General features: G+C 36.8%; 1 protein-coding gene across 1 annotated transcript; it reads left to right on the forward strand.

Annotated features, from left to right (window-relative positions):
- Positions 1-208: 208 nt before the first annotated feature.
- On the forward strand, positions 209-11,597 carry LOC132310011 (uncharacterized). Its single transcript, XM_059808254.1, has 5 exons — positions 209-315; positions 8,601-8,662; positions 9,266-9,321; positions 9,939-10,537; positions 10,645-11,597. The coding sequence occupies exons 1-5, from the start codon at positions 209-211 to the stop codon at positions 10,844-10,846; spliced, it is 1,026 nt and encodes a 341-aa protein (XP_059664237.1). The 3' UTR covers positions 10,847-11,597.
- The last annotated feature ends 15,834 nt before the right edge of the window (positions 11,598-27,431 follow it).

Consider the following 27,431-nt stretch of genomic DNA (forward strand, 5'->3'; position numbering starts at 1 on the left):
AGGGGGCATTATATGAATTTTTTCATATATAATTATAAAGTACATAAATTTAGTAGGAGTATATATTTTATAGCAAGCGGGGGCGGGGCGCACGTACCCCTTGGGCATACGCTAGCTCTGTCCCTGGTGGCGGTGGTGGAAGATAGTGGTGGTGAAAGGTGGTGGCCGTGGTGAAAGGCTGTGGTGATGGTGGAGGTGGTAAAATGCAATGGCATGGTGGTTGCAACAAAAGAAGGTGGTGTTAGTGGTGAAAGGTGGTGGCGGTGGTGGAAGGCGGTGGGCAATGGTGAAAGTCGGTAGTGGTGAAAAGCGGAGGTGATTGTGATGGAAGATAGTTATGATTTTTGAACTTGGAACATGAGGATTTTTTAAGAAAATAATTTTTTTTTTTAAAAAAAATAACTTGGGAATGGAATGGCAATTGTATATGTTTAGTTGTGAAATAGATTTTTATTCTAATGAAATGACTATTTTCACTTTAAATTGTATACCAAATAAAGAATGATTAAAATGAACATTTCATTCCATTCAATTTCTACGTATCAAACACAACATAAGTATAGTCCTAAATTACCCCTACATATAACTGCCGCATTATATTTTTTACAACCTCATGAGTCTCATTCCTGTCCATGCATCTATTTACATAGTCATAAACCCAAATTATTGTAGTCCAATACTTTATGCATAAAATAGAAACCTAATTATACTGTAAAAGTAAGACAAAATACTTAACCTTGACTGTGTTGGTTCACATGGTTGAGAACTATTTAATAATTTATCCAAATTAAATCATACTGTTTATACTTTTATCATCCTCCCACTCACCATGGAAGGGAAGGATGATAGATGATATGTTATTACCGGAAGGATTGGTTCAGTCCATTAATGATTGATATGCAAATAATTACTATGTTTAATTTTTTATTTATTTTTATGTGTCAACTAGTAATTAGTCCAGATTATATAATTTCTCATTCTAGAGTTTGTTATTCCTCATGCTCTTGTTTTCTTTATTTTCACTTAGGGGTTATGGTTATCCCATTTTTAATTTTTCTAACCTAATTGTCCAATTAATCATTGTTTTTCTCCCTTTCTATTTTACTTTATGGTGCAAAAATTTGGCAAAAAAAAAGGGGGCAAAGATCACATAAAAACACTGTAATAAAATGGAACAAGAAAATATAAGTAGAGACTCGTAGATTCAACAATCCGTCAATTTGGGATCCAATTCAAGATTTCCTTGGGAGGTAGCGGGAAGGAATTGGAATGTAATAAAGAATATTGATTCATACAGAAGAAAAGGTTCTCTATTGATTCAAATACTGTACCTATGGGATAGGGGTAGAGGAAGAGGAAAAACCGAAGAAGAATCAATCTCATTTATTTTGTACCCTTCGCTCAATGAGAAAATGGGTCAAATTCTACAGGATCAACTTAAGGAATGATGGAAGGGAATAAAAAAGAAGAGGGAAAAATAAATAAATAAAAATGAAGTAGAAAACCCAGATTCTAAATCAACAAATTCAAATTGAAAAATGATCTTTTGGATTCTCGGAGAATGAGGGGCAAGGGATTGATCGAGAAAGATCTCTTGCTTTTATTATAAGATCGTGATTGGATCCGCATATATTTCGTAAAGAGAATAATCTTCTCCTTTGAAAATAATTATAAAAATACTATTTACTCAATATTATTTCTTTTCAAATCTTTTTATTTTTGGAATGATAGCGCTTTATCTCTCCAAATCTCTCCATCTTTTCTTCTCTATCCATTAATTATCCAACACTCAATCCAAACTGAGCCTTAAGAGAGATTAGCCGTAATCCCTAAAAATCAGTGTTAATTATCGTAGCTTATATTAATTATCGCAAGTGATTTCATATTAAGTAATGATGGAGCAACCGAACGGTTTTTCACGAAAATTCACCGAATCAGACGTGGCTTGGCCACGGCAGAACTTTTAAGTGTATCCTTTATCACGTCACGTGGGCTTGGGTGGGTCATCTATCGTTCATCTTCAATAGTGTCTTCAACCTCACAAATCGTTATCAAATTTTCTAAGATCCAATTGCAGCACTCAACCGCGAGGAGCCTGAGAAGATGTTGTTCTGGTGAAAACACAGTCACTTGCAATGGAAGCCGTCTAAGCGCAGTCTCTTACCAGATGTTGAAGCGCGGTCTCTTGCGGTCTCTTGTTATGGAAGCCCAAATAATCCATCTTGCAATGGACGCCTTCGAAGAGTAGTCTCTTGCCAGATGTTGAAGCGCAGTCTGTTGCTATGGAAGCCCAAATAATCCCTTTTCAGGCGTATCGCTGCTGATTTTGTCGTTTGAATATACTAATAAAATAAATCGAATCTTAATTCACAATCTATTAATAAAGTTGGATGTTGAAAAAAAAAAAAACATACAATAGAGATTAATTGTTGTTGAGTTTTTTTTGGGGAAGCTTAGAACAAAAAAATTATAGCGATTTAAAAGGAATTGATTTGAAATGGTGGACATGGTGTTGCTCTTGGTTACTTGATGATGCAAAGCTTCCAAATCTATAATTAAGATTTTTCATCAGATCTCCTCCTCTCTCTATCTATACATTTATATAATAATTATGTTGTGTTTGATCTGTATGAGGTTAGAATTATGAAACCTAGAATTTTATTAAAACTGTAATGTTTATTTTTAGTTATATATTAATATAATTACATATATTTTTTCACACATTTATGCTTGTTTGAACATGTATATGAATGCTAGACTTTGTTTTTGGTTAGTGATTCATGGGTATAAGACCGTCTCTTGCAATGGAAGCCAAAACAATCTCTCTCGTCGCCGTTGAGTGCTCCGATTCAGCCTTAAGAATATGATATAAGCAACAGGAAGTTGAAGACAGTGAAGGACCCACCCAAACAGCATACACGTGAGGTGAGAGAAGACATTGAATTTTCACTCTTAAACAATGCTTAAATATGTTGACGTGTCCTTACCAGGTCAGGTTCGGTGAAATTTCGGGGCTTTTTGTTCGGTTCCCATATCATTATTCTTTCATATTTTGTCCTGTTCCGGACTACCAATTGCTGCGACTAGTGTGTGTTTCGCAAGTTTTAGGTTTATCTAAAGTGACCTAGTGTAATAAGGGTCATTTGTCCCACATCGAAATCGGATGGGAAAGTGATTGGGTATAAATTGGTGAGTATGTAGCACTACCCAATAGTTCGAGCTTTTGGGTAAATGGGCAAGCGCCCACCAGTCACAGTTGGTATCAAAGTCAGACCCAATCCTTGATCCGGTATCACGCCAAGCACCCTGCCCGGAAGGCGTCCGGGCTAGCATCCAGAGTAGGCAAGGTGGCCCGAACCGCAAACGAGGGCGTTGCGAGTTTGGGTGGGGGAGAATGTAACAAGGGTCATTTGTCCCACATCGAAATTAGATGGGAAAGTGATTGGGTATAAATGGGTGAGTATGCAGCACTACCCAATAGTTTGAGCTTTTGGGTAAATGGGCAAGCGCCCACCCGTTACACCTAGCAAGTTTAAATTTGACCTATAATTACAGTTGACCTCCAATTAATTTTATTTTTATTATTATTAATTTTTTTAACAATGACAATGAGATCTAAAGTTTAATACGAAACACAACATAAATTAATGCGGAGGTCTAATTCGGTCCCCAATAAAATATTAAATTTCATCTAATCGCATATCAAATTCGTATGCATAGTGCTAGCGCGTATCCCACCCACCCACACAATCATCTTATCACTTTGTTGGGTCAAATTCTTTAGGCGCTCCGTGCTTCTCTCTGCTAACAACACTTGGTCAACCACAACACCACCCACCATCGCCTAATCCTTCTCTCTTTCCACTCACCACCGCAACCACCACCAACCATTAAAACAGGCTTTGCATCAGTTATCAACCCAAACCCCAACTTGGCTGAGGAGAGTCGAAGTAAAACGGCGGCGTCGAAGGCTTGGTTCACGAAATTGGCGGGGACTGAAATTGAAAGATTTTATTTTTATTTTTATTTTTTATTTTTTATGGAGATTGCTAATGGATTTGTGTTGGGAAACAGACCCAACAATTTATTGGTTTTAGTCTTCGTTCTCGTTCTATTAATTTCTGTTCAATTTGGGGGTGATGTGGCTATGGTTGTGTGGGAGTGCCTATATATACGTGTGGAAGAGAGGAAAGAGGCATAATTTGGGGTGGTTGTGGATGGTGGTGGTGATGAGTAGTGATGGCAAGAGGTGGAGTAATCCGACAACGTAAGTGTTGTGGTGGTGCAATCCGACAGCGTTCTCTGGGTTTTCTTCTCTTCGGCTCCGGCGGATCATGTTGGGATCTTCACCTCGCCAGCAAACCGCCTTTCCACCTTTCCCGCCACCACATCGCCGTATACCTGTCCCTGAGCCAAAGGCCGTGTGAGAGATTGACCAGAACATCACCTCCCACTGCAATCTTTCCCGGAGATCCGGTCATCATCAACGTCGACGATAACAGTCGTCTGTACATCAACCTTCTAATCTCCTCCTTAGCCTTCGTCGTCCCCAAAATCGCATCCCACCTTCATATTATAGATCACATGTCTTCACATCTCTCTTAATTTGAGATTTATATTTATAATTGATAGATTATAGAGGGATGAATATTTGATTGGTGAGATAAAATAAGAGAAAGAAAGAGAGTAAAGGGGCGATGTTCTCGGCATCAGCGGCGGGGGGTTTGGCTAGGGTAAATATGTAATATTATTTATTAAATTGGTCTATTTTAGTATAGTTAGTCATTTGATGTAAGTTGTACAATGGAGTCATGATACTTTAGAAATCTTTAATCTATAGAGTCGTCACGTGTGTGGGTCACTTAAATTGCCCGTGGGTCCACTTGAGAGTTATTGTATCACATTACATCATTTGTGCTGTACGCGTTGGTTGTCAGACCGTCATATCACCCTCGTTATGAAGCACGGATACTCCTCCTACGGGCTTTGTACCAGTGTCGAATATTTTTCGGACACCGATACCCGTGTCTGAGGCTCGGACACGTGTCCAACACTTCTGTAAAGTGTCCAAATATTATTTTTTATTGGATACATGTGTCCGAAAGCTTCAGACACACGGTCCGACACTTCTGTGACACAATTTATTTTCTCTCACTCCTCTCTGTCTCTCTCATCTTCTTCAATTATCTCTCTTTATGAACAAGATATATATATATATATATATATATATATATATATATATATAAGTTACATGAACAAAACTTTGTGAAAGACTGAAAGTCTATATGTTTATTCATATACATATTTAGTTCATTCTAGCTATGTCTCTTCTGCACATTTTTATTTGGAATTTGGATCAACTTCATTTTTTATTTATTTTCTGTTTTGTCTTGTTTATATTTTTCTTATAACAGAGATGAAATTATTGAAATAGATTCTGTTTTTTGTTGTTATTTTATTTATCTGTACAAAATTCTAGTAATTATATTTTGAATATATATATATATATATATATAATTTTATAGGCGTATACCCGCCGTATCCGTGTCCTATTCTTTTGAAATCTGTCGTGTCCCGTATCCGTGTTTCATAGCCACCCTCGTTTCAAACATTTTAGATCTACCTTGGTTTTTTTCCATCTCTTTTCCAATTGAACCATGTTCTCTCTCTCTCTCTCCCTCTGTTCTTATTATCGCCGTCACTCTCTACCCTAATTGAATATCACCCTCGTTTCAAACATTTTAGATCTACCTTGGTTTTTTTTCATCTTTTTTCCGATTGAACCATGTTCTCTCTCTTCATTCTTTTTATTCACTCTCTACCCTAATTGAATAAGGTAAGTTTTTTTTTTTCTAATTCTCATATTAAGAATTTTAAAATTATAATATCTCAATATGGGTTTTAATCTCGCTGGTCCTAAATTTTTCCTCTCATACGTATCATTTTCAGAACTGTGAAATTATTCATTTTAATTTTTGGGTTTATTATTATTATTTTTTCTTAGATTTCTTTTGGGTTTATTATGGAATTATTTATTTACCCTAATTAAACGGAGTAATATATATATATATTTTTTCTGATCCTTATGTTGGATTTTATAACTATAATATTTCAATATGAATTTTAAAACTATAATTACTCAATACTTCTTTTCATGCTCTCACTGCACCTAAATTTTTCCTTTTGATTTTTTATATTTAATTCGTGTAGAATTTTTAGTTTTAATTTATACTATCTTAACAATTGAATAATCTATTATTTTTTCTTAGCAGATTTTTTTGGTTTTATTATGAGATTATTTATTTATCCTAATTGAATCTAAGTATGTTTTCTTGTGATTCTTTTAGGATTTTAGAACTATAATATCTCAATATTTCTTTTCATGCTCTTGCTGCATATAAATTTTCACTCATCCATTTCATTTTCATAATTGTGAAATTGTTCATTTTAATTTTTTTGATTTTTTATATTCAATTCGTGCAGAATTTTTAGTTTAATTTGTACTATCTTACCTTGAATCAATTAGAGTTGAGAGACACGGAGATAGAAAGATGGAGAAGTAAATCAGTTTAGATCCGAATGTTTTCAAAACGAGAGTGATCAGTTCAGATTTGAAATCTTTTACTGTCTCCAATATCTTTGGCCCTATTAAATTAATAGGAATAAAGACTTCGTTAAACACTGTAAAAGTAAAAAATGTTTTAAAAATATTAAAAATTTAAATACATCAACCAAAACTGGTACGCTGACCTAGATGTGAAGCGGCACACTTAACTAAGAGATTGACATCTTATCTGCAGCTTATCTACGTAGTGTTAAGTTTCCAACTATGAAAGAAGTTTTTTGGTATAACCAAAACCAGTTACCCAAAAAAATTAATAAAGAAGTACATTAAATTACCTATTCAAGTTGAAGAATCTTTTCCAGTATCCCTGTGATCCACTATTTCTATAAAAAAACGTTGCTCTTTCTTTGTCTATTTTCTCTCTCTACTCCAACGGAGCGTTGCTCTTTCTTTGTCTATTTTCCCTCTCTCTCCCCTCTAGTCCTCTTAAACACTAGGGTGTGTGTTAAGGTGTGTGTTAATCTGTACCAGTGTAACTTAGTTGTCTCTCTTGGCTTTGTTTTTTTCGTTAATTTTTTTTCGTTTGGTATATAAAGTCTAAAGTTGATAGATGTAGGTTTAATTTTGCATTTATATACAATATATGTATCTCTTTTTTTGATCTTGTTATTCTCCATGGAATGGTGGAGATTTGGAGAAGGGAATAAAGAGACTGATGACTGATTTTATGCTTGTGTGAAGATGAAGCGAAATCATCAGCAACGTTCTACTACAATGTCATTGAGAAGGTACTATTTTTTACTTTAATGTTACGTTTAAAAGTTCCTAATGGGATGCCTGAAAGAATCAGATAAATTTTTAAAAAAAATTGTTCTAATTTTTTTTTTTTTTTTTCAATTCAATTTGGTGCAGTAGCTGGGCCAATGAGCCACTCAGAAGCCCAGGAGAGAGAATGAGTGGGAAGCCCAACTTCGTAACTCGGTACATCGACGACCAACCCATCACAACTCCCCAACCAGTCCGAAGCCCAAGTGAGAAGCCCAATCTCACAACTTAAGTACCGTCTATAATCCACCACTCTTCAACCTTTGTTACAACCGCAGTCGGAAAGTAGTGGAATTGCAGATTTCAGAGATGGGGATTTTTTCATTTCTCCATGGTCGTCTTCCCTTCTTCTCTTATGCTAGAGAAGCTGTAGCGACTGCTCTTTGAAATTAATGTCGTGATAAAGCAACTCCACCCTCTGAGGCAAAAGAGGCTCATACGAGGTTTGTTCCTGATCAACCCATACTTCACACACACACACACACACACACACACACACACACACATACACATACACATACACATACACGACCATATATAAGGTGATTGATGTTATTTACATTTTACAGGGCTTAGGAGTGGTCAATACTTGTTGGTTTTACATTATAAGACGATTCAATGGAGTTACTACTGGTATGTTCTTAGATGCACTTCTTGTGTTTGTGTTTTTGTTTCAATGAAGACTATTCTCTTGAGCTCTAATAATATGTAGCATCAAATACTTTCTCAATTTTACCTCTAGATCTTCCAAAGTTTTGCAAAAGCTAGGCCCAACACAACACTGCCTTAAAAAATCTCTAGTACCAAATCGTGAATGTATAGAACAATCTTGAAAGGGTCCTGATTCTCTAACCTCAACACTGTGCACCTCAATAGCTTGTTAGATCTATTCTCTTGCTTTGATGTTTACATTAAACTATTTTTCCAAGCTCGTTATATATGTCAATGGAGTGTTGATTAACTTGGCTTCCTACTCTCTGATTTTTTTAATACTGAAATTTAGAATTAATTTCCTTTGAAGAATAAAGATGTTGGTCCTTATTTTTGTTACCCCTTGGGAAGCTGTTAGATTGTTTGACTGTTTAAGGTTCTAATAAGTCGAGAGTCTGAGTAATGAATAAGACTTAGAGGGAGGATGAATAGGCCATTTGAATAAGTACTTTTTAAAGTTAGTTTAAGTAGTTATGTTGATTTGAATTTGAATTTTAAGTTTTGGAGTGGTCAAAACTTGTTGGTTTTACATTGTGACATGTTTCAATGGAGTTACTACTGGTATGTCACTTGCTGTGTTTGTTTGTTGGTTTCAATGGAGACTATTCTCTTGAGCACTAATAACATGTAGCATCAAATATTTTCTCAGTTTTACCTCTACATCTTCCAAAGTTTCGCAAAAGCTAGGCGCAACATAACACTGCCTTCAAAAATCTCTAGTACCAAATTTTGACTATAAACAACAATCTTGAAAGGGTCCTGATTCTCCAACCTCAACCCTGTGCACCCCAATAGGTTGCTAGATCTTATTCTCTTGCTTTGATGGTTACCATGATACTATTTTTCCAAGCTCATTATATATGTCAATGGGGTGTTAATACTGAAATGTAGAATTTATTTCCTTTGAAGAATAAAGATGTTGATCGTTATTTTTGTTACCCCTTGGGAAGCTGTTAGATTGTTGGACTGTTACCCAAGGTTCTAATAAGTCCAGAGTCGTAATGAATCTGAGTAATGAATAAGACTTAGAGGGAGGATGAAAGGCCATGTGGATATTAATTTTAAAGTTATTTTAAGGAGTTATGTTGATCTTGATTTGAATTTTGATTTTTATCCATTAATTTTTGGACACTACCAAATGACTCTTTTTTTTTTTCGTTTCAGGTATTGATATGGGTGATTTTAATCACTTTGGCTGGTCACCATTCAATCCCATCAAGGTATCTATTTTACCCTTCTATTTAATGGCTTGGCATGAAAATTGTGAGATGTCACTCTCAATGTGAACTGATTAAGTTTGAATGCATGTTAGATTATAAATATACATTATCCATCCTCTCAACCATTCAGGAAATTCGAAATATAATTAGAAAACATTAAACTGATTATAAGTTTGAATGCATTTTAGATTATAAATATACATTATCCATCCTCTCAACCATTCAAGAAATTTGAAATATAATAAGAAAACATAATGTTCAAAATATTTTCTAAGTCCTTTTTTCTAGTCTCTACTGTGCAGATAACCATGCATGAGATAAGCTCAAATTATTTGAGCGGTTGCCCTTTAATGCCATGGTATCAGAGATGTCACTCTCCATGTGTGGTTAAGTTTGAAGGTATGTTAGATTATAACTATACATTATCCATTCTCTCAAACAATCAAGGAAATATGAAAAATAATGAGAAAATATAATGTTCAAAATGTTTGAACATAAGTAAATCATACCGGCTTGACTTCTTCTCCAGCCACAGTAGTTTAGATAACCATGCATGCGATAAGTTCAGATTATTTAAGCATTTACCCATTTATTCAAATGTTCTACTTGAATTACAGGATGCTAGATCTCTCTTTTATACTTTGGGCGAAAAGAGGAGGCTCATAGAATGGGGTAAGTATAAATATGATAAAATCGATACCCCTCCAAGGCAATATAGAACGAACTACCCAGTTTTTATGACCATTGATGAATACATGGAGTGGCTAAGTACTGCCACGAGTGACAGTGAGAAGGATCGGATCTATGGCTATGTTAAATCACATAGAATTTATGTTGTTGAAAGATCTAAACCAGAGAAACTGCTTAAGAGCCCAGTCAAGGATAGTAGCTGGAAAGCTCCTCCATTAGGGTGTGTTAAAATTAATGTTGATGGAGCATTCAGAAAAGTGCAAGTCCAGGGTAAAGATGAAGAAGGAGAAGGAGCTTGGGGTGCAGTGTATAGAGATCATGAGGGAAATGTTTTAGAGGTACTTTGTGACGCAATAGATAATGCAACCACGGCATACCAATGTGAGGTCCGAGCCTTTTTGGAAGGTCTTAAAGGTGCACATAAATTTGGTTTCAAGTCTATTTTTATAGAAAGTGATTGTCAGAATCTCAATGCTGTGCTGGACAAGGAAATCGATGATAAAAGCGAATTTGCAGAGATCTACAGGTATTAAACTTTGTATTATACTTTATTTTTCTGTTTGAACTTAGAATTTTTTTTTTTGTTCGTTGTGACTAAGACAGTGTACCTTATTTTTCTCTTCGAAATGGTAGTGAGATTAAAACAGAGTACGAGGGCTTCGATTTCAAGGACAAAGGGCACATCTTCAGGGAAGCTAACACATTAGCCCATCGTGTTGGTCACGGCAGGATTAATGGCGTAATACTTCATCAGGATGTCATTAAGTACCTTGCAAAACAAGATGTGTCTTTGGTGTCCTTCCGTTTTGCGCCTGTTATTGCCAAGCCCAATTAGTGGAGATTCCAGTTCTTCCTGTATTTCAGTAGTGAAGTTAATTGATCTTAGGCACTTATCCTTTTGTTTGATTTCGACACTCAAGAAAGAGATCCCTATTGTTGCCAGTCTTACATTAAGGGGAACAAATAAAGAGAAGAAAAAGAGAGAGAAAGACCCTTTTTAACAAGGATGTTCTATGAACAAAAATGATAATTGAAGGTGTCAATCTGTGTATTTGGATCCTATGAACAAAAGATGATAATTGAATGTGTGTTTGGGATCGTATGAAAAGATGTCGATTTTGAGTAGTGTTGGTAGTTCATCATCGGCAGATCTTGCTGGATCAACACCATCACCTGTGGTTGGATTAATGAAGCGAGCACGGTGCTTTGTAAGTAGTTTTTTAAACCCCATCCGAGCGAGCTCCGACGGTGATCTGTGATACAGATCACCCTGCTTCTGATTGGAACATCTGTGTCACAAGATCAGACCGTTGGAGAAAGCAAGCAATATTTGAAAACTGAAAGCAAGCAATATTGGAAAACTGTGATATTTGTTACGTGGCAATCCGTATATAGAGCAGGCTGGATTTTTTTTTGTAAATGGGTTAAATAGCATTACTCCAAAATTAAATATTGAAAATCAAGTGAAATGAAAATTGTAAATTATTATTTTTTTAATTTTATATATTCAACATTTAGGCTTTTGTTTGGATGTAAAATATTTTTTAAAAATTATTATTTTATTTTTATTTTTTGGTGTTTGATTGTCTTAAAATATTTACGAAGAAAAAAATATATTAAAATTTGACTTTTCAACGAACTATTTTATACGCTTGATGAAGTAAATCTCAACCTCAAAACACCAAAATAGATTAAAAAAAGAAAGAAAATATTTTACCTAAAAAGAAAATATTTTACATCAAAACAAACTGAGCCACGTTGTTTTTTTTTTTTTTATTTTTTTTTTCAAAATCTTCATAAATGCGTAAAATCATTAGAGATGTTCAATGAAACTAGGTTGCTCAAAAACCGAACAACATTTGTATTATTACTTATCAAATACAAGGAGAAGTAGAGAAGAAAGAAGCAAAATTGAAATATAACTAAATTCATAAATTCAATAATAATTCGTGCAAAAAAATTTATGAAGAAAATGCATGCAGTTAAAATTCAAAAAGTGGCCAAATCAATCACCACTGCAAGTCTGCAAGCATGCAAAGATGAATCCATTGTGTACAGTACGACACTAGTTTTCATTATACATAAAAATCCAATCCGAACAGGTAATATTCAAATCTCCAAAAGTTCCATATGCTTTGCATTAATCAAAATCATAACATATTGAATTTGTAAGAGCTGAAGACACAACAAGATAATATGCCACAGTTGATTTATCGATCACACAACAAGTAGAATATATTGATCAACAAATGACACTCGATTAACAGTACTACCTTCAAAAATTATCAGCCAATCATATGCGAGTTAAACCCTTCTTGATTGCTAGTGCGAAGGACGAAAATTGATTTATTGATAGAAGATATCCTGCAGATACTCTCATAGGTATACTAGAAGGCGGATGATAACCACTGATTGGAAAATAACGTGCCTTTTTTTTTATCCATGAGGGGAAACGAAACATATGAGCGGGATGAAGGCATGAAAACAAGGTAGTTATATTGGAGGAATGTTGCAACAGACAACTTTCGCACCGTTCTGTATGAGACTGAACTCTGTTATAAAATACATAAAAAAAAAATGAAGTTAATAGAATTTCAAGGTGCACAAAGGCACAAAAGGTCTTCTGTAGCCTAGGCACAGGTGCAATATATGGCACAAGCATGATCAAAGCGAAATGCACGCATGATAATGATGCATATTAAAGACTGATATGTAAAAAACTATGTGACACATGTTAGTCAATATCAAAATAAATAGATCTTTTCAACATTTAAGTGGATTAGCTGAATCAACATACATATATCTTTTCAATTTGCATGTGAATTCAATTTAATCAATGTAAATCTGGAACAATTCAAGATATGCAAAACAATCAATAAAAAATTCTCTAAAAATGGGATTTTTGATATATCAAACCAAGAGGATCAGGAAAACTAATGTACATAAATCCTTTTATATGAGAGGCTCAGATTTAGATGACAAGCTCCAGCACAATCTGCAGAGAGAAGGGAAAAGGAAGAGAAGAAAGCCACTAGGCGTAGAAGACCACTAGTCGGGGATATGAAAGTAGGCGAGAAAGGGCCAGCTAGGGGAAGAAGATGGACTGACCTTCCCCGAGCTCCTTCCTGGCTAGCTGTTTTCTTCATCTAGAAGGCCCCTTCTCCCCTACTTTCATCTCCCTGACTAGTGGTTCTACCCCTAGTTGAGTTCTCTATCTTCTTTCTCTGATGTCATCTCCTCAGGTAATCGGGGATGTGAACTTGAAGATGGATCCTGTCATTGAACCAGAAGAATGCCCAGAAAGACTTGGGTAGGAAACCCCCCCTGTTGAAGGTCAATCTCATGATGTTAACCTTAATGAAAGAAGGGCAAGGGAAACAAGTTGCAATGGATGAGGAAGTTTATGAAGACCTTGAGGAAGACTCAGATTCAGATGTAAAGCTCCAGAACAATTTGCTGAGGCTCCAGGTGTACGAGTTGAAGAAACAATTAAATGACTCGAGTCATCGATTTGGATCTCAAGGTGGTAGCAGTGAAAAATTGTGGGTGATCCCAACAACTCATATTGCCAAGTGCCGGACGGGTCAACAGCATCACGACTGGTGTTACCAAATTGGGCCTGGAGAATATTCCTCCAAAATTAACTCAAGTAGCCCAACAAGGCTAGTTGGGCCCAGCTCACAGCTAAAGCCAAGAATCAACTTCAGATCTTGAAGTCAAATTTCATCTCCCCTTCTGTTGTCAATAGTGATAAAGGGGCTAAAGGGCAACTGGGAGGATTGCAGAGTGGTACTTTGTGGATGGAAAGCTCCCATACAATATTGTCAATTCGATCTCTCTATAACTCTGGAGAAACGAAGGTCTTATCAAGGTTCTGAACAACGATTTGGTGCTTAGAATCGTGTGCGTTATTCTAGATAGGCACTTGGTGCTCGGGAAGAGGGTTCTGGGAATGTGACTTGTAAAGTATGACATGGTGATGGTGCTAGTTTGGCTTAGATTCTTTGGTCTTCCCCTTGAGCACTGGAATGAAGGTGGCTCGAGTCATGCGGCCAGTGTCGTTGGAACTCCGTTACATGTTGAATATAATACCTCAGCCAAGAAGAGAATTAGTTATGCTCAGGTCTGTATCAAAATCGATGTGAGTAATGACATCCGATCCACTGTTCCTCTATGGATATCTGATGATAAGTGTATTCAGGTTAGAGCCAAGTCTCAAGGGCATCCACTCAAATGCAGTGACTGCAACGTTTCCGGTCACTCTAATGCTACTCGCGGTGCCTTGCATGCCGCAGCTTCTAAGCAAGGAACAGAGAGGCATATGGGTAAAATCATTGAAGATAACAAGAATAAGGAGTAAACGATGGTCAATCACAAAAGGAAAGCCCAACAGGGGGAGTGTTCTATTCCTGAACACCATGGTCCAGGTGATTATGATGCTGAGATTCCGAAAGATGGTAGTAAGGAAATGGAAGATATGAGTAGAAATCCTGAAACACTTCAAAATGTCTTAGGAGCAGCCTCTGATAAAAAGGATAAGGATTCTAGGGATCACTATTATAAGAGCTCCCAATCTGTAACAGTGGATGCAATCCTTCTAGTAGATTTCCAACTTTCTTTAAAGACATGGAAGAGGGTAAGTGGTCTACTCAAAACTCCACTTTAGAGGTTAGGAGAAAGGTCTCCCTTGGTCTAGATAAGGTGGAGGCTTATGCCAAAGAACATCAAGTGAGTAGGCATGATGTGATGTAGGATAGGGACAACCTCAAACAGTTGAAAACAAATAAGAATTTTGGGTTTCAGAGAAACAGATTATGGTTCAAGATGTGTTAGTAGAGATAAAGGATTTGAGAGTAACAAAAAAAAAAAAAAAAATAATGGAATCACACCAAAAAGTTTAGGCATCACACCTAGGGAAGGCCTCACACCCTTATATCTTGTAATCTTGGTGACTCAATCCATGAAAGAATAAAAATGTCTTTGAAAGCATTCTGTGAGTGTAGCTCATGACCTTTGGATTACCCCATAATTGAGGTAATCCACTTGACTCTATAGCTTAATAATAGTAATCACCCCATAATTGAGGTAATCAATGTTTAGACTCTAGGATTACCCCATAATCGAGGTAATCAATATGACACTAGCATAATAAAGTAATTACTATTGACTGATGCAATTTGATCATAATAAATGCAAGTTACCATAATTATGGAATTTGATCATAATTGATGCAAGTTACCATAATTAAGACATTTGATCATAATTGATGCGAGTTACCATAATTATCCAATTTGACTAAAACCCCCAATTATCAAGATTTCAAGTGGACCCCCCATCGTCTAGCATGCGCCAAATTAAGACTTGAGCCTTAGAACCCTCCTTGCCACACCTTTTATACAATTTAAAAGGCTGCTGCCACTGTTCTCTATCAAGGCGTCAAGCCATGAGGGATCTAAAGAGACTTACGAGGTGTCGCAGCGATAATCGCAGGGTTGAGGGCAATCCCTCCTTTCTCTAATGTATTGTGGTGCTCTTTCCTTATATTGTTTTTGCATGATGATTGTTTTTTTGGAATATTAGGGGTCTCAATGACCCTAATAAGCAAGCTAACGCCAGGAAATTTAAAGTAGCACAAGCTATCCTTGATTGCCTTGTTGGAGACCAAGTTGAGAAGCCTAATTTTGATAGAACTCTGTTAATAATAAAGACCATTCTTCGAGGGGTCTTATATGGATTATGGTAGAGATCTAAAGAGACTTGCGAGGTGTCGTAGCGATAATCGCAGGGTTGAGGGCAATCCCTCCTCTCTCTAATGTATTGTGGTGCTCTTTCCATATATTGTTTTTGCATGATGATTGTTTTTTGGAATATTAGGGGTCTCAATGACCCTAATAAGCAAGCTAACGCCAGGAAATTTAAAGTAGCACAAACTATCCTTGATTGCCTTGTTGGAGACCAAGTTGAGGAGCCTAATTTTGATAGAACTCTGTTAGTAATAAAGACCATTCTTCGAGCTGTCTTATATGGATTATCTGGAACCCTCACTTTTGGAATGTTCAATTGTTATCTTGCTCTGACCAAATGGTCTCGTGTATTTTGAATTCCAAGGAGTTTGACTGTTCCTGTAATGCTTCTTTTTTTGTATGCTGAGAGCAATGTTAGTTTGAGGAGCTCTAGAGGGATATTAAGGAGAAGGCCAATCTTGTTGCTGACTTCCCTTTAGCTGTATCTGGTGACTTTAACATCATTAAAGAGTCGAATGAAAAAATGGGAGATTCTGATACCATGCCTAGTGGGATGGAGGACTTCAAAGATTACCACCACACTTCGGCTCTCTATGACCTCAAGTACTCAAGTATGCACTTTACCTCGTACAATGGCAAACAAAGTGTAGAGGGCATAGCGATGAAATTGGACAGAATTTTGATTAATGACTAGGTGGAATATTAAATTTCCCTTTTCAGAAGCTTCCTTTCTACTCTATGGACTATCCTTCACACACCTCGCATCATCAAAATTCTCCTAGAGACCTCTAAAAGGGCTTCACCCTTTATTTTTTATTTCATGGCAAATGATGAGAGATTCCTGGAGCTTGTTGGTGAAGCGTGGAGCACCATGTACCCAGATATTTAGGATGTGCCAAAAGCTAAAGTTACTGAAAGTGGAGTTCAAGATGCTGAATAAAGACAGATATAATAATCTAAGCAACAGGGTTGTTTCAGCTAGACAAAAATTGGAAGCTACTCGAATTAAGATGGATAATGATCTTTATCTCTTTTGCATTTAAAGGGTAAAATTGTAGTTTTACTCTATATTTCATTCCAAGGGTATGGTCGTAATCCTACCCTATCTCCATTTAGGGGGATAAAATCATACTTTCATCTCTTTTGCATTTAAAGGGTAAAATCATAATCTTACTCTACATTTCATCTCAATGGTATGGTCGTAATCCTACCCGACCTCCATTCAAAGGGATAAAATCGTATTTTTAACTCTTCTGCATTTAAAGGATAAAATCGCATACCCTTGGAATGAGATAAAGAGTAAAAGCACAATTTTACCCTTTAATGTGAAGAGATAAAAATTCATTTTTTCCCCTTTAAAAGGAGATCGGGTAGGATTACGACCATAGAAAATGGTCGTAATCCTACCCGATCTCCTTTTAAAGGGGAAAAATTGAATTTTTATCTCTTCACATTAAAGGGTAAAATTGTGCTTTTACTCTTTATCTCATTCCAAGGGGTGTATGGTCATAATCCTACCTGATCTCCATTTAAAAGGATAACACCGGTTTTTATTTATTTTTATCTCTTTTTCACATTAAAGGGTAAAATCGTGTTTTTACTCTACATTTCATTCCAAAGGTATGGCTGTAATCCTACAGAGTGAAATAAAACATGATATTGTGAGCTCCCAAACAGTGGGAGGAGCTAGGTTATGCTCCAATACTAAGGGTATGACAGCGTGCCTGTTTTATTAAGATTCAATTCAAGAAGTCAGGTTATGCACAAATGACCATCTGGTGTATAGCAAGGCTAAGGAAAGCTTTCTTAGATAAAAATGGATGATCAAATGGCTTACAATTGGGGATCAAAATTCGGAATTATTCTTAAAAACAGATAAATACAAGAGAAATAGCAACAGATTGTTATCAAATGCTAGAGAAAATGGATCCCTATCCTGCAGGAAACAAAGGAGAAGGTTGTTAACTATTTTGATAATTTGTTGAATGGTAGGGATGACAATCAGAGCTCTTTAGCCTTCTTGTTTTGGAGATAATGAGAATGTTTTTGTTGTGGGTAGAAGAATAACACAGAATATGTTGCTGGTTCACGAGATCTTGCAGGGGTGTCACAGAGATGGGACGAAGCCGAAGTGCACTTTAAAGGTTTATATCCGTAAAGCGTTTGACACAGTTAATTGGGGGTTTCTTCTATCAATTCTTCACCAAGTTGGGTTTCTTGATCATGTGGTCAAATGGATCCAACTTTGTATTTCCTCCCCTAATTTATCCATTCCCATTAATGGGGGATTATATTGTTTCTTCGGGAGCACGGGGGTCTAAAGCAAGGATCCTTTATCCCCATACTTATTTTTGTTTGTCAAGAAGGTCCTATCCGGTTTGTTCAAAGAAACTGCCTCAAATGCTGATTTCAAGTTCCATTGGAAGTGTGATAAATTGAAGCTCATCAACTTATGTTGTTGAAGAACAACATCAAGAAATGGAATAAAGAAGTTTTTGGTAATCTCGAGTGGTGAAAGAATAGAATCCTCCTAGAAATCTCAGATTTGGATAGAAAGGAGGGTGAGGTGGGCCTTAGTAGTAGGGATATTGGCAGAAGGGAGGAGTGTAAGGTTTAGTTTGGAGAGACTGTGGTGATGGAGGAGATCTCATGGAGACAGAAGTCTAGAGCCCTCTGGCTTAAAGAAGGTGATCGGAATACGAAGTTTTTTCACTGAATGGCCAACACTCACAGAAGATTTAACCACATTGGGAGAATGCGGTTTAATGGAGTTACGGTTTCTAGGGATGATGATATCCGGGATAGCTTTGTGTCTTTTTACAAGCAGCTTTTTGAGGAGACTGAGAGTTGGAGGCCTCTTCTTGATGGGCTTGAGTTTACGGCATTATCGGAAGGTGATAGAGATTTCCCTGAAATGCAGTTTGTGGAGGAAGAGGTGTTAGCGGCTTTGAGGAGTTGTGATGGAGATAAAGCTCCTGGGCCAGATGGGTTTACTTTAACTTTCTTTCAATAGAATTGGGAGGTGGTGAAGGCTGAGGTGATGGGGGCAATCAATTCTTTTTTTCTCTCAATGCTTGCTTCATTACTCTTGTCCCCAAAAAGAGCGAAGCATGTGAGGCGAAGGACTTTAGACCCATTAGTCTTGTTAGGGTGGTATATAAGATTATTGCGAAAGTCTTAGCCATTCGGATGAGGAGAGTTCTCGATGGGGTGATTTCGGACTCCCATAATGCTTTTGTTGGAGGGCATCAAATTCTGGATTCAGTTTTGATTGCTAGTGAATGCATTGATGCAAGGGCGAGAAGTGGTATTTCGGGGATTGTGTGCAAACTAGATATCGAAAAGGCCTATGATCATGTTTGTTGGGATTTTTGTTATATTTGATGGAGAGAATGGGTTTTGGGTAGAAGTCGAAGGCGTGGATTCTTTTTTGTATTTCAACTGCACGGTTCTCGATTTTAATGAATGGATCCCTAGTTAGTTTCTTTGCCAGTTCTCGTGGCTTGAGGCAGGGCGACCCTCTTTCCCCTTTCTTTTTTATCATTATCATGGAGGCTTTTAGCCGACTGATGGGGAGGGTGGAGCAGCTTGGGTTCATTCAGGGATTCTCAATAAGCAGAGTTCCGAATCAGTTAGTCATCTCCCACCTGCTCTTTGCGGATGACACTATTGTTTTTTGTGATGCTATCCTCCTTTAGTTGAGGTATTTACGGTGTGTGTTGGCCTGTTTCGAGTTGTTTCCGGGTTGAAGATTAACATTGGGGAAAGTGAGATTGTCCCAGTTGGTGAGGTGGAGGATGTTCAAGTCTTGGCTGATACTCTGGGGTGTGGTGTTGGCTCTCTCCCGATCTCTTACTTAAGAGTTCCTTTTAGGAGTCTCGTCAAGGATAGTTGCTATGTGGGAACCGATTATTGAGAGGTTCGAGAGGAGGCTTGCAGGTTGGAAAAAGCCATATTTATCTAAAGGGGGGAGGGTTACTCTTATGAAATGCATGCTCTCAAATCTCCCGACGTATTTTATGTCGCTCTTTCTGATGCCTGAGTTAGTTATTCGAAGACTTGACGTGATTCAGAGGAAGTTTTTGTACCACTTGGTTAATTGTCAAAAAGTGTGTTCCCCTATTAAGAAAGGGGGTTTGGGTATTCGAAGGTTGGATGTTTAATAAAGCGTTGTTAGGCAAGTCGTTGTGGAGGTTTGGAAGAGAGAGGACCAAGCTTTGGAGGCGTGTATCGCTTGTCATTATGGGGAGGGAGATGGAGTGTGGTACTCAAACGAGGCTAGAATCCCAGTAGGAATGGGCTCCTGGAAGCTAATTTGTAGAGGGTGGGATGAATTCTCTAAACGTATTCGATTCAAGGTTAGAAGCGAAAGGTTTGTTAGGTTTTGGGAAGACAGATGGCGTGGGGAATTGGCTTTAGCATTCAAATTCTCGCGTCTTTACCAGATTGCAGTATTTAGAGATGCTATGGTTGCTGACTATTATCGTCTTGGTAATGGGAGGGTGACTTGGGATGTGTAGTTCCGTCGACAGTTCCATGATTGGGAACTTCTGGAAGTGTCAGACTTCCTAGCCTTCATTTATAGCCAGCTGGTGGTCGGGGTGGGCATGGATGAGATGTTGTGGGTGGGTACCTCAGGAAGGGTTTTCGAGGTTAAGTCATTCTACAATTGTATGTTGGAGCGCCTGGGTCCCATTTTTCCTTAGAAGGCCATTTGGAGGTCCAAAGCTCAAGTGAAGGTTGATTTCTTCTCTTGGACCGCTGCTAGGGTAAGCATCCAAACTATTGATAATCTGAGAAAAAGAAGTCATGTTGTGGTCAACAGGTGTTGTTTGTGCAAGACAACGGGTGAATCTGTCAACCATCTTCTTATTCATTGCTTGGTGGCTAGGGATGTTTGGTCTATGTTTCTGGGTGCTTTTGGTCTTCCATAAGTGTTCTCATAATCCACGGTAGACTTGTTAGAGATTTGGAAAGGGTGTATGGTGGAGAGCTGAGTATTAATGCTTGGAGGGCCACTCCCCTTTGTATTTGGTAAGGCTTGTGGCGTGACAGAAATAGGAGATTTTTTGAGGGAGAGGAGTCTCACATTTGGGCTATTAAATACAATATTCTTACTTCTTTATTCTTTTGGGTAAATAGGCGGGATTGTAATTCAATGGATTGTCTTTTGGATTTTGTGGATAGCTTAAACCTATAATGTCGTCTTGGACGGATGTTGTCTTCTTTGGGAGCGCTCCCCTTTTGAGCCCCTTTTATAAAATCCCTTATCAAAAAAAAAAAAAAAAATGTTGAAAGTTGAGCAATGCAAAGAGTTGGCTGATAAGATTCGCAAAAGAGTCTAACCCTGGATGAATTAGCGGCTTTCATTTGCGGGTAGACTTCAGCTTTTCAATTTGGACTTGTTTTCAATTCAGGTTAACTGCTCCAACTTTTTCTTGCCTGTGGAAGTTAAGGACGTTGAACAAGTGCTGAGGAAATTCTTCTGGAAAGGCTCTTCTTTAGCCAAAGGTGGGTGCAAAATTGCCTGTTCGGAAGTTTGTCTTCCCAAAAGCTGAAGGAGGGTCGGCATCAATGATATTCGTTCGTAGAACGAGACTGCCGTTGCCAAAAGCCTCTGGATTTTGATTTTTAAGCCCTCATCTCTATGGACTAAACGGATCAATACTTGCTATATTAAAGGGAGGAGTATCTGGAATGTGAAGAATCTCCTGTCGTGGTTGGAAGATTCTTATGAAATGAAAAGGTAAAATTAGATGAAATATAAAACACATAATAGGGGATGGATCACATTTCAATGTGGTTCAACATCTGGCACCCGGCAGGGCCTGGCCTTTAGCTATTGCGAAAGGGGAAGCCACTACTTCAGTTTCTGGGTGTTGTAAATAAGAGCAAGAAAATAGAAGAAAAGAATTCTTGTATATCTCTTAGACATGAGTACACGCCTCAAGAGCAACTCTCGAGGATCCCGAACCCACTATATCACTCTCCTCCATAGGTGGAGAGAGAACGTTTACACAGTTTCACAAGCATGTCTCTCTCTTGGTTAAGTGAGCACTACTTTAAGGGTCAAACCAACCCTTTTATAGCAATCTCGATGATAGAAATATTTGAATACAACAATAGGTATGCCTTAATGGATAGATTTACAAATCAAAGCTCTCTATAAAGTAACTCTAGATGAAAACAGAATCTCACTAAATATGATGAAAATTCAAGGGTATATTCCAAATATAGCAAGGATCTAGATATGCAAGAATGATGTAAGAGATCTGGTGATTTTCAAAGGATGTGACAAAATTTTGCCCAAAGGAGTAGCTTTAGAAAGATTTGAAGAATATTCAAAAGTTGTATACAAAAGTTGTATACAAAAGTTGTCCCAAATGAGCAAGGGATCCTCTATTTATAGCCTCATTGGAAAACGTGTCCGTTATTGCACTTAGTGGCATGTTTCATTTACCGAAAGCTAGTGGTCACATAGATGTCTGTCTGAACCCATGTAGACGTCTGCAAGTACCTTTTACTTTATGGTTAGACGTCTTTGAGTCTTTAGGACGACATCTACAAGAATTAAGCCTAGAACTACCGTTTCAGGATTTTCTTAAGAAATGAAAGCATGTACATCTATCTAGAACCATATGGGTTATATAGCTGTCTTAAAGAATTTTTCAGAAAAAGTTGAATAGCATATAGATGTCTGTATAATCAAATAGACGTCTATAAGATCTTTTTTCTGAAAATTCTCACTAGCAACATATGGGCAAAATACAAATGCACAAACTTTTGTAGAACACTTGTAGACGTTTGTGACATCTTTACATTCAAGTTCGTTTTTATCTAGGGTATAAAGGAGTCCTATCCACACATGTAACGTCTTGGGCACTTGTAATTTTGAATTTGAACTTTTTGAGGTTCAAGGTGACTTTCACCATGTTCAATGACTGTTTTACCGTTATGATTCAAGTGAAGTCAGTTCAAGGATCAAGTCTCACATTCTAGGGACCATGACAAATGTATGATTAGTCCATTTGGTCATAGAATCTTAGACTAGAACTTTCACACCACATACAATATAAAATACTTTACAATCAAACCTATCTCTCACCAAACCTATACTACCCATGATCTTGACCTTCAACTTTTAGTTTAGAGTTTAATCATTATGATCCATAGGTTCATATGAGCTTTGAGTAATTGAGTTTCACAAACAATCTAAAAATAAATACACTAAGTAGAAAATAGTTTGTAACCATCAAAATTACCCAAAAACCCTTGGGTTGAAACCTTAGGGTTAACATATAGAACCATGGCTTTGAAAGGTGGGGAGCATGTATATGGTTTATTGATGAAAGGGGTAGGAATTAGCTTGGTTTGGGAAGTGATACGTTGCTAGATTGCAGATACAAATAATGTTTTAGCATAAATGAAGTAATGAAACCTATGGTTACTTAGATTCAGATTATTAAGAAATTGTAAATAATTTAACCTACCAATCAATTGTAAAATGCAAGAATACTAGAAAAAAACAAATACAAGAAATCAAATCTGACCAAGTTGATTTGCTAAACAAACTTTAGTAGATAAAATTTAGATTTACGAAAATGCCAAACACAACATATACAAAAAGATTAAACCAAAGGTAAAATTAATGAACAATGGAAAAACTAAAGCTTAGACTTCTAAGTGATATGAAGCTAAAAACCATTAATACAATCAAACAACAACTATTAATAGAGGTAAGAACAAATCTGAGATTATGTAAACTGCACCTCTAGCCTTCAAAGCTTCACGCTTCGATAGACAAGAAAAAGGGGACATAATAGAGAATGAAGAAAAGTATGCAGAGGTGTAAATTTCACCAATATTGTAATGAGTCTGGAATAGTAAGGCCCATGCAACTAGCCACATAAAACACATCCAAAACCTAACTCAAGATAAGAGAAGAAAGAGAGGAACATAAGATATGAAGAATAGAGAGAAGAAGAATACGAGTACACAGAGGTAGAAACCACCTTTTGACTAACCATAGTTTTTGGGAATAGGTATATACAAGATAAGTGTTAGAGGCGTCCTACATTGGATCCGGATGGGAAGTGAAATAGGTAATTGTGCTGGGTGTTAGCAACACCTAATAGCTTAAGCTTTTGGGTCAGACTGCGAAGCACCCGGTCCATTACAGTTGGTATCAGAGCCAGACTAGTCTGTGATCCGGTATCATCCAAGCGTCTTGCCCAGATAAGTCCGGGTGCATTCCCCCGGGTAGGCAGGGTGGCTTGACCGCAACGAAGGTGTAGCGAGATCGGGTAAGGGAGAATGTTAGAGAGGTCCCACATTCAGATGGGACGTGAAATAGATATATATGGATTGGGACCTTGGGTGTTAGCACCACCTAATAGCTTAAGCTTTTGGAACAGACTGCGAAGCACCCTGCCCATTACAAAAAGCCACAAGATCATAGCCCTTGGCTTCCACACCTTTAGTGAAAAGATCCTATTTAGATAGAATCAATGCATTTTATAACCAAACAACATAGGTGATACTTTATACATGCCTCAAATGCCACATAGAAAACTGATAATATGGTAGCATCAACATCAGATATAAGAAAGCACCAAAGACTACATGAATAAATGCATAACAATATGGAGTTACTACAACATTAGGTCTTTCATATTAAATATTATTTAGGGTTCTTCAAATATCATCAGTTCCAAGCAAAATGTGAGTGTATGCAAAGTCGGTAGGAATGAAGCGTGGATGAGAGAGATTTGAGTTGCTCAAGTATTTATAAATACAATTCATAATAGCACACCAAAAGAAGCAAGAATCTACCATCACTAATGATTGGCTATTTCTCTAACCTTGGAAAAACTGCCCAACAATGAGTCAAGTGCCATGCAGAGATACTTTGAATAAGATCCAAATGTGGTTCGTTCTGTGTAAAAGAAAATATAACAAAATTAGACAAGTGTAATGGAAAAAATTTCCGGAACATAAGGGTCTGCTTGGTTTGTCACTCATAAAACCGTTCTTAAGAACTCAGAAAACAGAAAACTGTTTTCAGAGAACTATAAAAGACAGTTATTTGAAAGCAGACCTTTTTATAACTGAGTTTTCAATTTAAGAAAACTGAACCAAGTAGACTTTTTGTACAGTTTTCTGAGTGACAAACCAAGTAGACCCTAAAATTTTCTTGGAAGCATGACAAACTTGAACTAGAAATCAACCAATCACCTAATGCTTTTGTTGCCACCTTGACACTTTGACTTTCACTATTACATTTTCATGTCACAAAAATTAGACATGCATTAGAATACTGAAGCTTACTCATAATATACTCACCTAAACCTACGAAAATAGAAAGAAGAAGATACAAAACATTCATTGGTCAATTGAACAAAGTAATTAGGTGTCAAACCAGTCCATGTCACTTAAATCAACGTCTTCGTCCTTTAAAACAAACCCGGCTCTCTCAAGTAGCTCCTTAACGTCATTGACCACCTTTTCTTTTGGCATCTATAAGGAAAATAAGGGAGTAACTTTACTGAAGTGTTAGGTCAAAACTCAAAACATGAGGAGACTCGAAGTAGTGTTAGTTGAAAAGTGACCATTTTCATTGTTAACCAAAAAATTAAAAAGAAAAAGAAAAAAACAACTAGATTCAAACTTATAGATTAAAAATAAGAATAAATATCATAATCAAATAAATCTTTGCACAATTTCTGGGGAAAAAAAGGTTTAGATCTCTACATGTCTCGACCAATACTAGAATTACAATAAATCACGAGAAACAAGCACAAAAATTATTAGAAAAAAAAACCACATATCATAACAACTTACTCCACTTTGTACTGACTGCCTGTATTTTTCAACAGTAGCACCAGCCTTCTCAAACACTTTGAGCAACAGCAGTCCCTGCGTCCTTGCTGCCTTAATATCCTTAAGTGACCGAACCAACTTACCAATCTTATGACGTCCGAGCAATTTGCTTTCATATTCAGTTAGTCCTCCAATCTCTTCAACCAATTTGTCATTCTTATGACTTCCGATCAATTTGATTTCATCTTCAGTTAGTGATACAATCTCTTCAATATTGTTTTCACGGATTGACATGCTTCCATCTAAACTAGGACTATCTTTGCTTTCAAACATGCTCAGATGCATAATCTTTTCTCGAGCAACCATCAGCAGAGTAGCCATCTCAATAAGTTCTCCCTCCATAGCATAATGGCTGAATATTTTATCAACCTCCTTTGTTCTTAATGCAATCAACCTATTAATTTCTAATGGTACTTTCTGCCACCAGCATTGTTTAAACATAATAAGCAAATATATATATATATATATATATGGTCTCTAAACCCACTCACACATATCGAAACTAACAACTATTTGTAATAAGCAAAAATTTGTTTCAAACGAACCATTTGAGGTAGGCAAAGAACAATGATCAACTTGAAGATAGATTGTTTTGGAGTCCAATTAATCAAGTATCGATGATAACTGCATCAGCCACATTAAAAATCCAATCAAGCAAAAAGGAAAAGAATTAAGTAGTTAAGAACGTATTAAGCCTTGATCTAAATTTATATCATGGACCCAATGAAAGAACTAAGAAACAAAATCATTATTAATATCTGCCGTCTACCTTAGTGTTTCAAGTGATACATTGAGAGGAAACAAGTCGCCCCTCAACCAACCCTCTATGGTTCTAACATCAGTCCGAGCTCCGCGGCAAAGTAACAACTTGACCATTTCATACGATAAACCATTAGCTGCTAAATGCAATGGATATAATCCAAGACCAAAGGGAACATTAAGATCCGTGATGAAACCGGTCTCTCCTTCGAGAAAAGCGATGGCACAGTCTACCGCGCCACACTTAAAAATCAAATCCAAAATAATTGGTGGGAAATATTTAGCTTGATTACCACGTAATTTCTCCTTTCCAACTTTTTTAGTCTTTGGCATTTTTTTTCGAAATAGCTTCTTCATATAGGAGATAAATTTAGGTTTGTTGTCACAACCTGCAATATCTGACATTTTATTTATCATATCAAGATCAAATTCTTCATCAAGATGAGCATATCCCACCTGTCAATATTTGAACAACACTAACATCAGCACATGTGAAGATGACCACGAAGACAATAGCACAGATTAGTAAAATTTTTAAAAAATAAATTTTCTATAAACGCAGATGCAGCTTAAAAGAAAAGTAAACAATATGGAAGAACGTGGATGTTATTAGCAGTAAAATAAAACTCACAAGGGATAATATCACTTACTTCCCTCGAAGTTTGGTTTTATTACACTCAGTACCCCTAACGTTCCAAATATTAACGACCTCCCTTCAACGTGATCGCCGTCCGGTTGAGTAACAAATCTGTGTGAATGTACTGAAATACCCCCATTATTATATTAATAATGATAATTCGTTGTCAAATTACTCTTTTACTTCCGAAATTAAGCTTTGTTGATGTTTTTTTTGTTTTTTGTTTTTTTTTTTTTTTCCCCTAAAGTTTGAACTTTCTTTTGTTGTTCCTCATATTTGAGCCCTAAATTTGCAGAGTAAATCTACCATCTTCAGCGCCACCAAAGGTCATCTTCACCACCAATTACTTATCTATCATGACTTATTTAACACAAAATGTACCAAAATGACCTCTCTCACAC

Source organism: Cornus florida, unplaced genomic scaffold (assembly GCF_030987335.1).
Source record: "Cornus florida cultivar Cherokee Brave unplaced genomic scaffold, ASM3098733v1 CherokeeBrave_3.0.0_Hap2_Chr05, whole genome shotgun sequence".
Taxonomy (NCBI): domain Eukaryota; kingdom Viridiplantae; phylum Streptophyta; class Magnoliopsida; order Cornales; family Cornaceae; genus Cornus; species Cornus florida.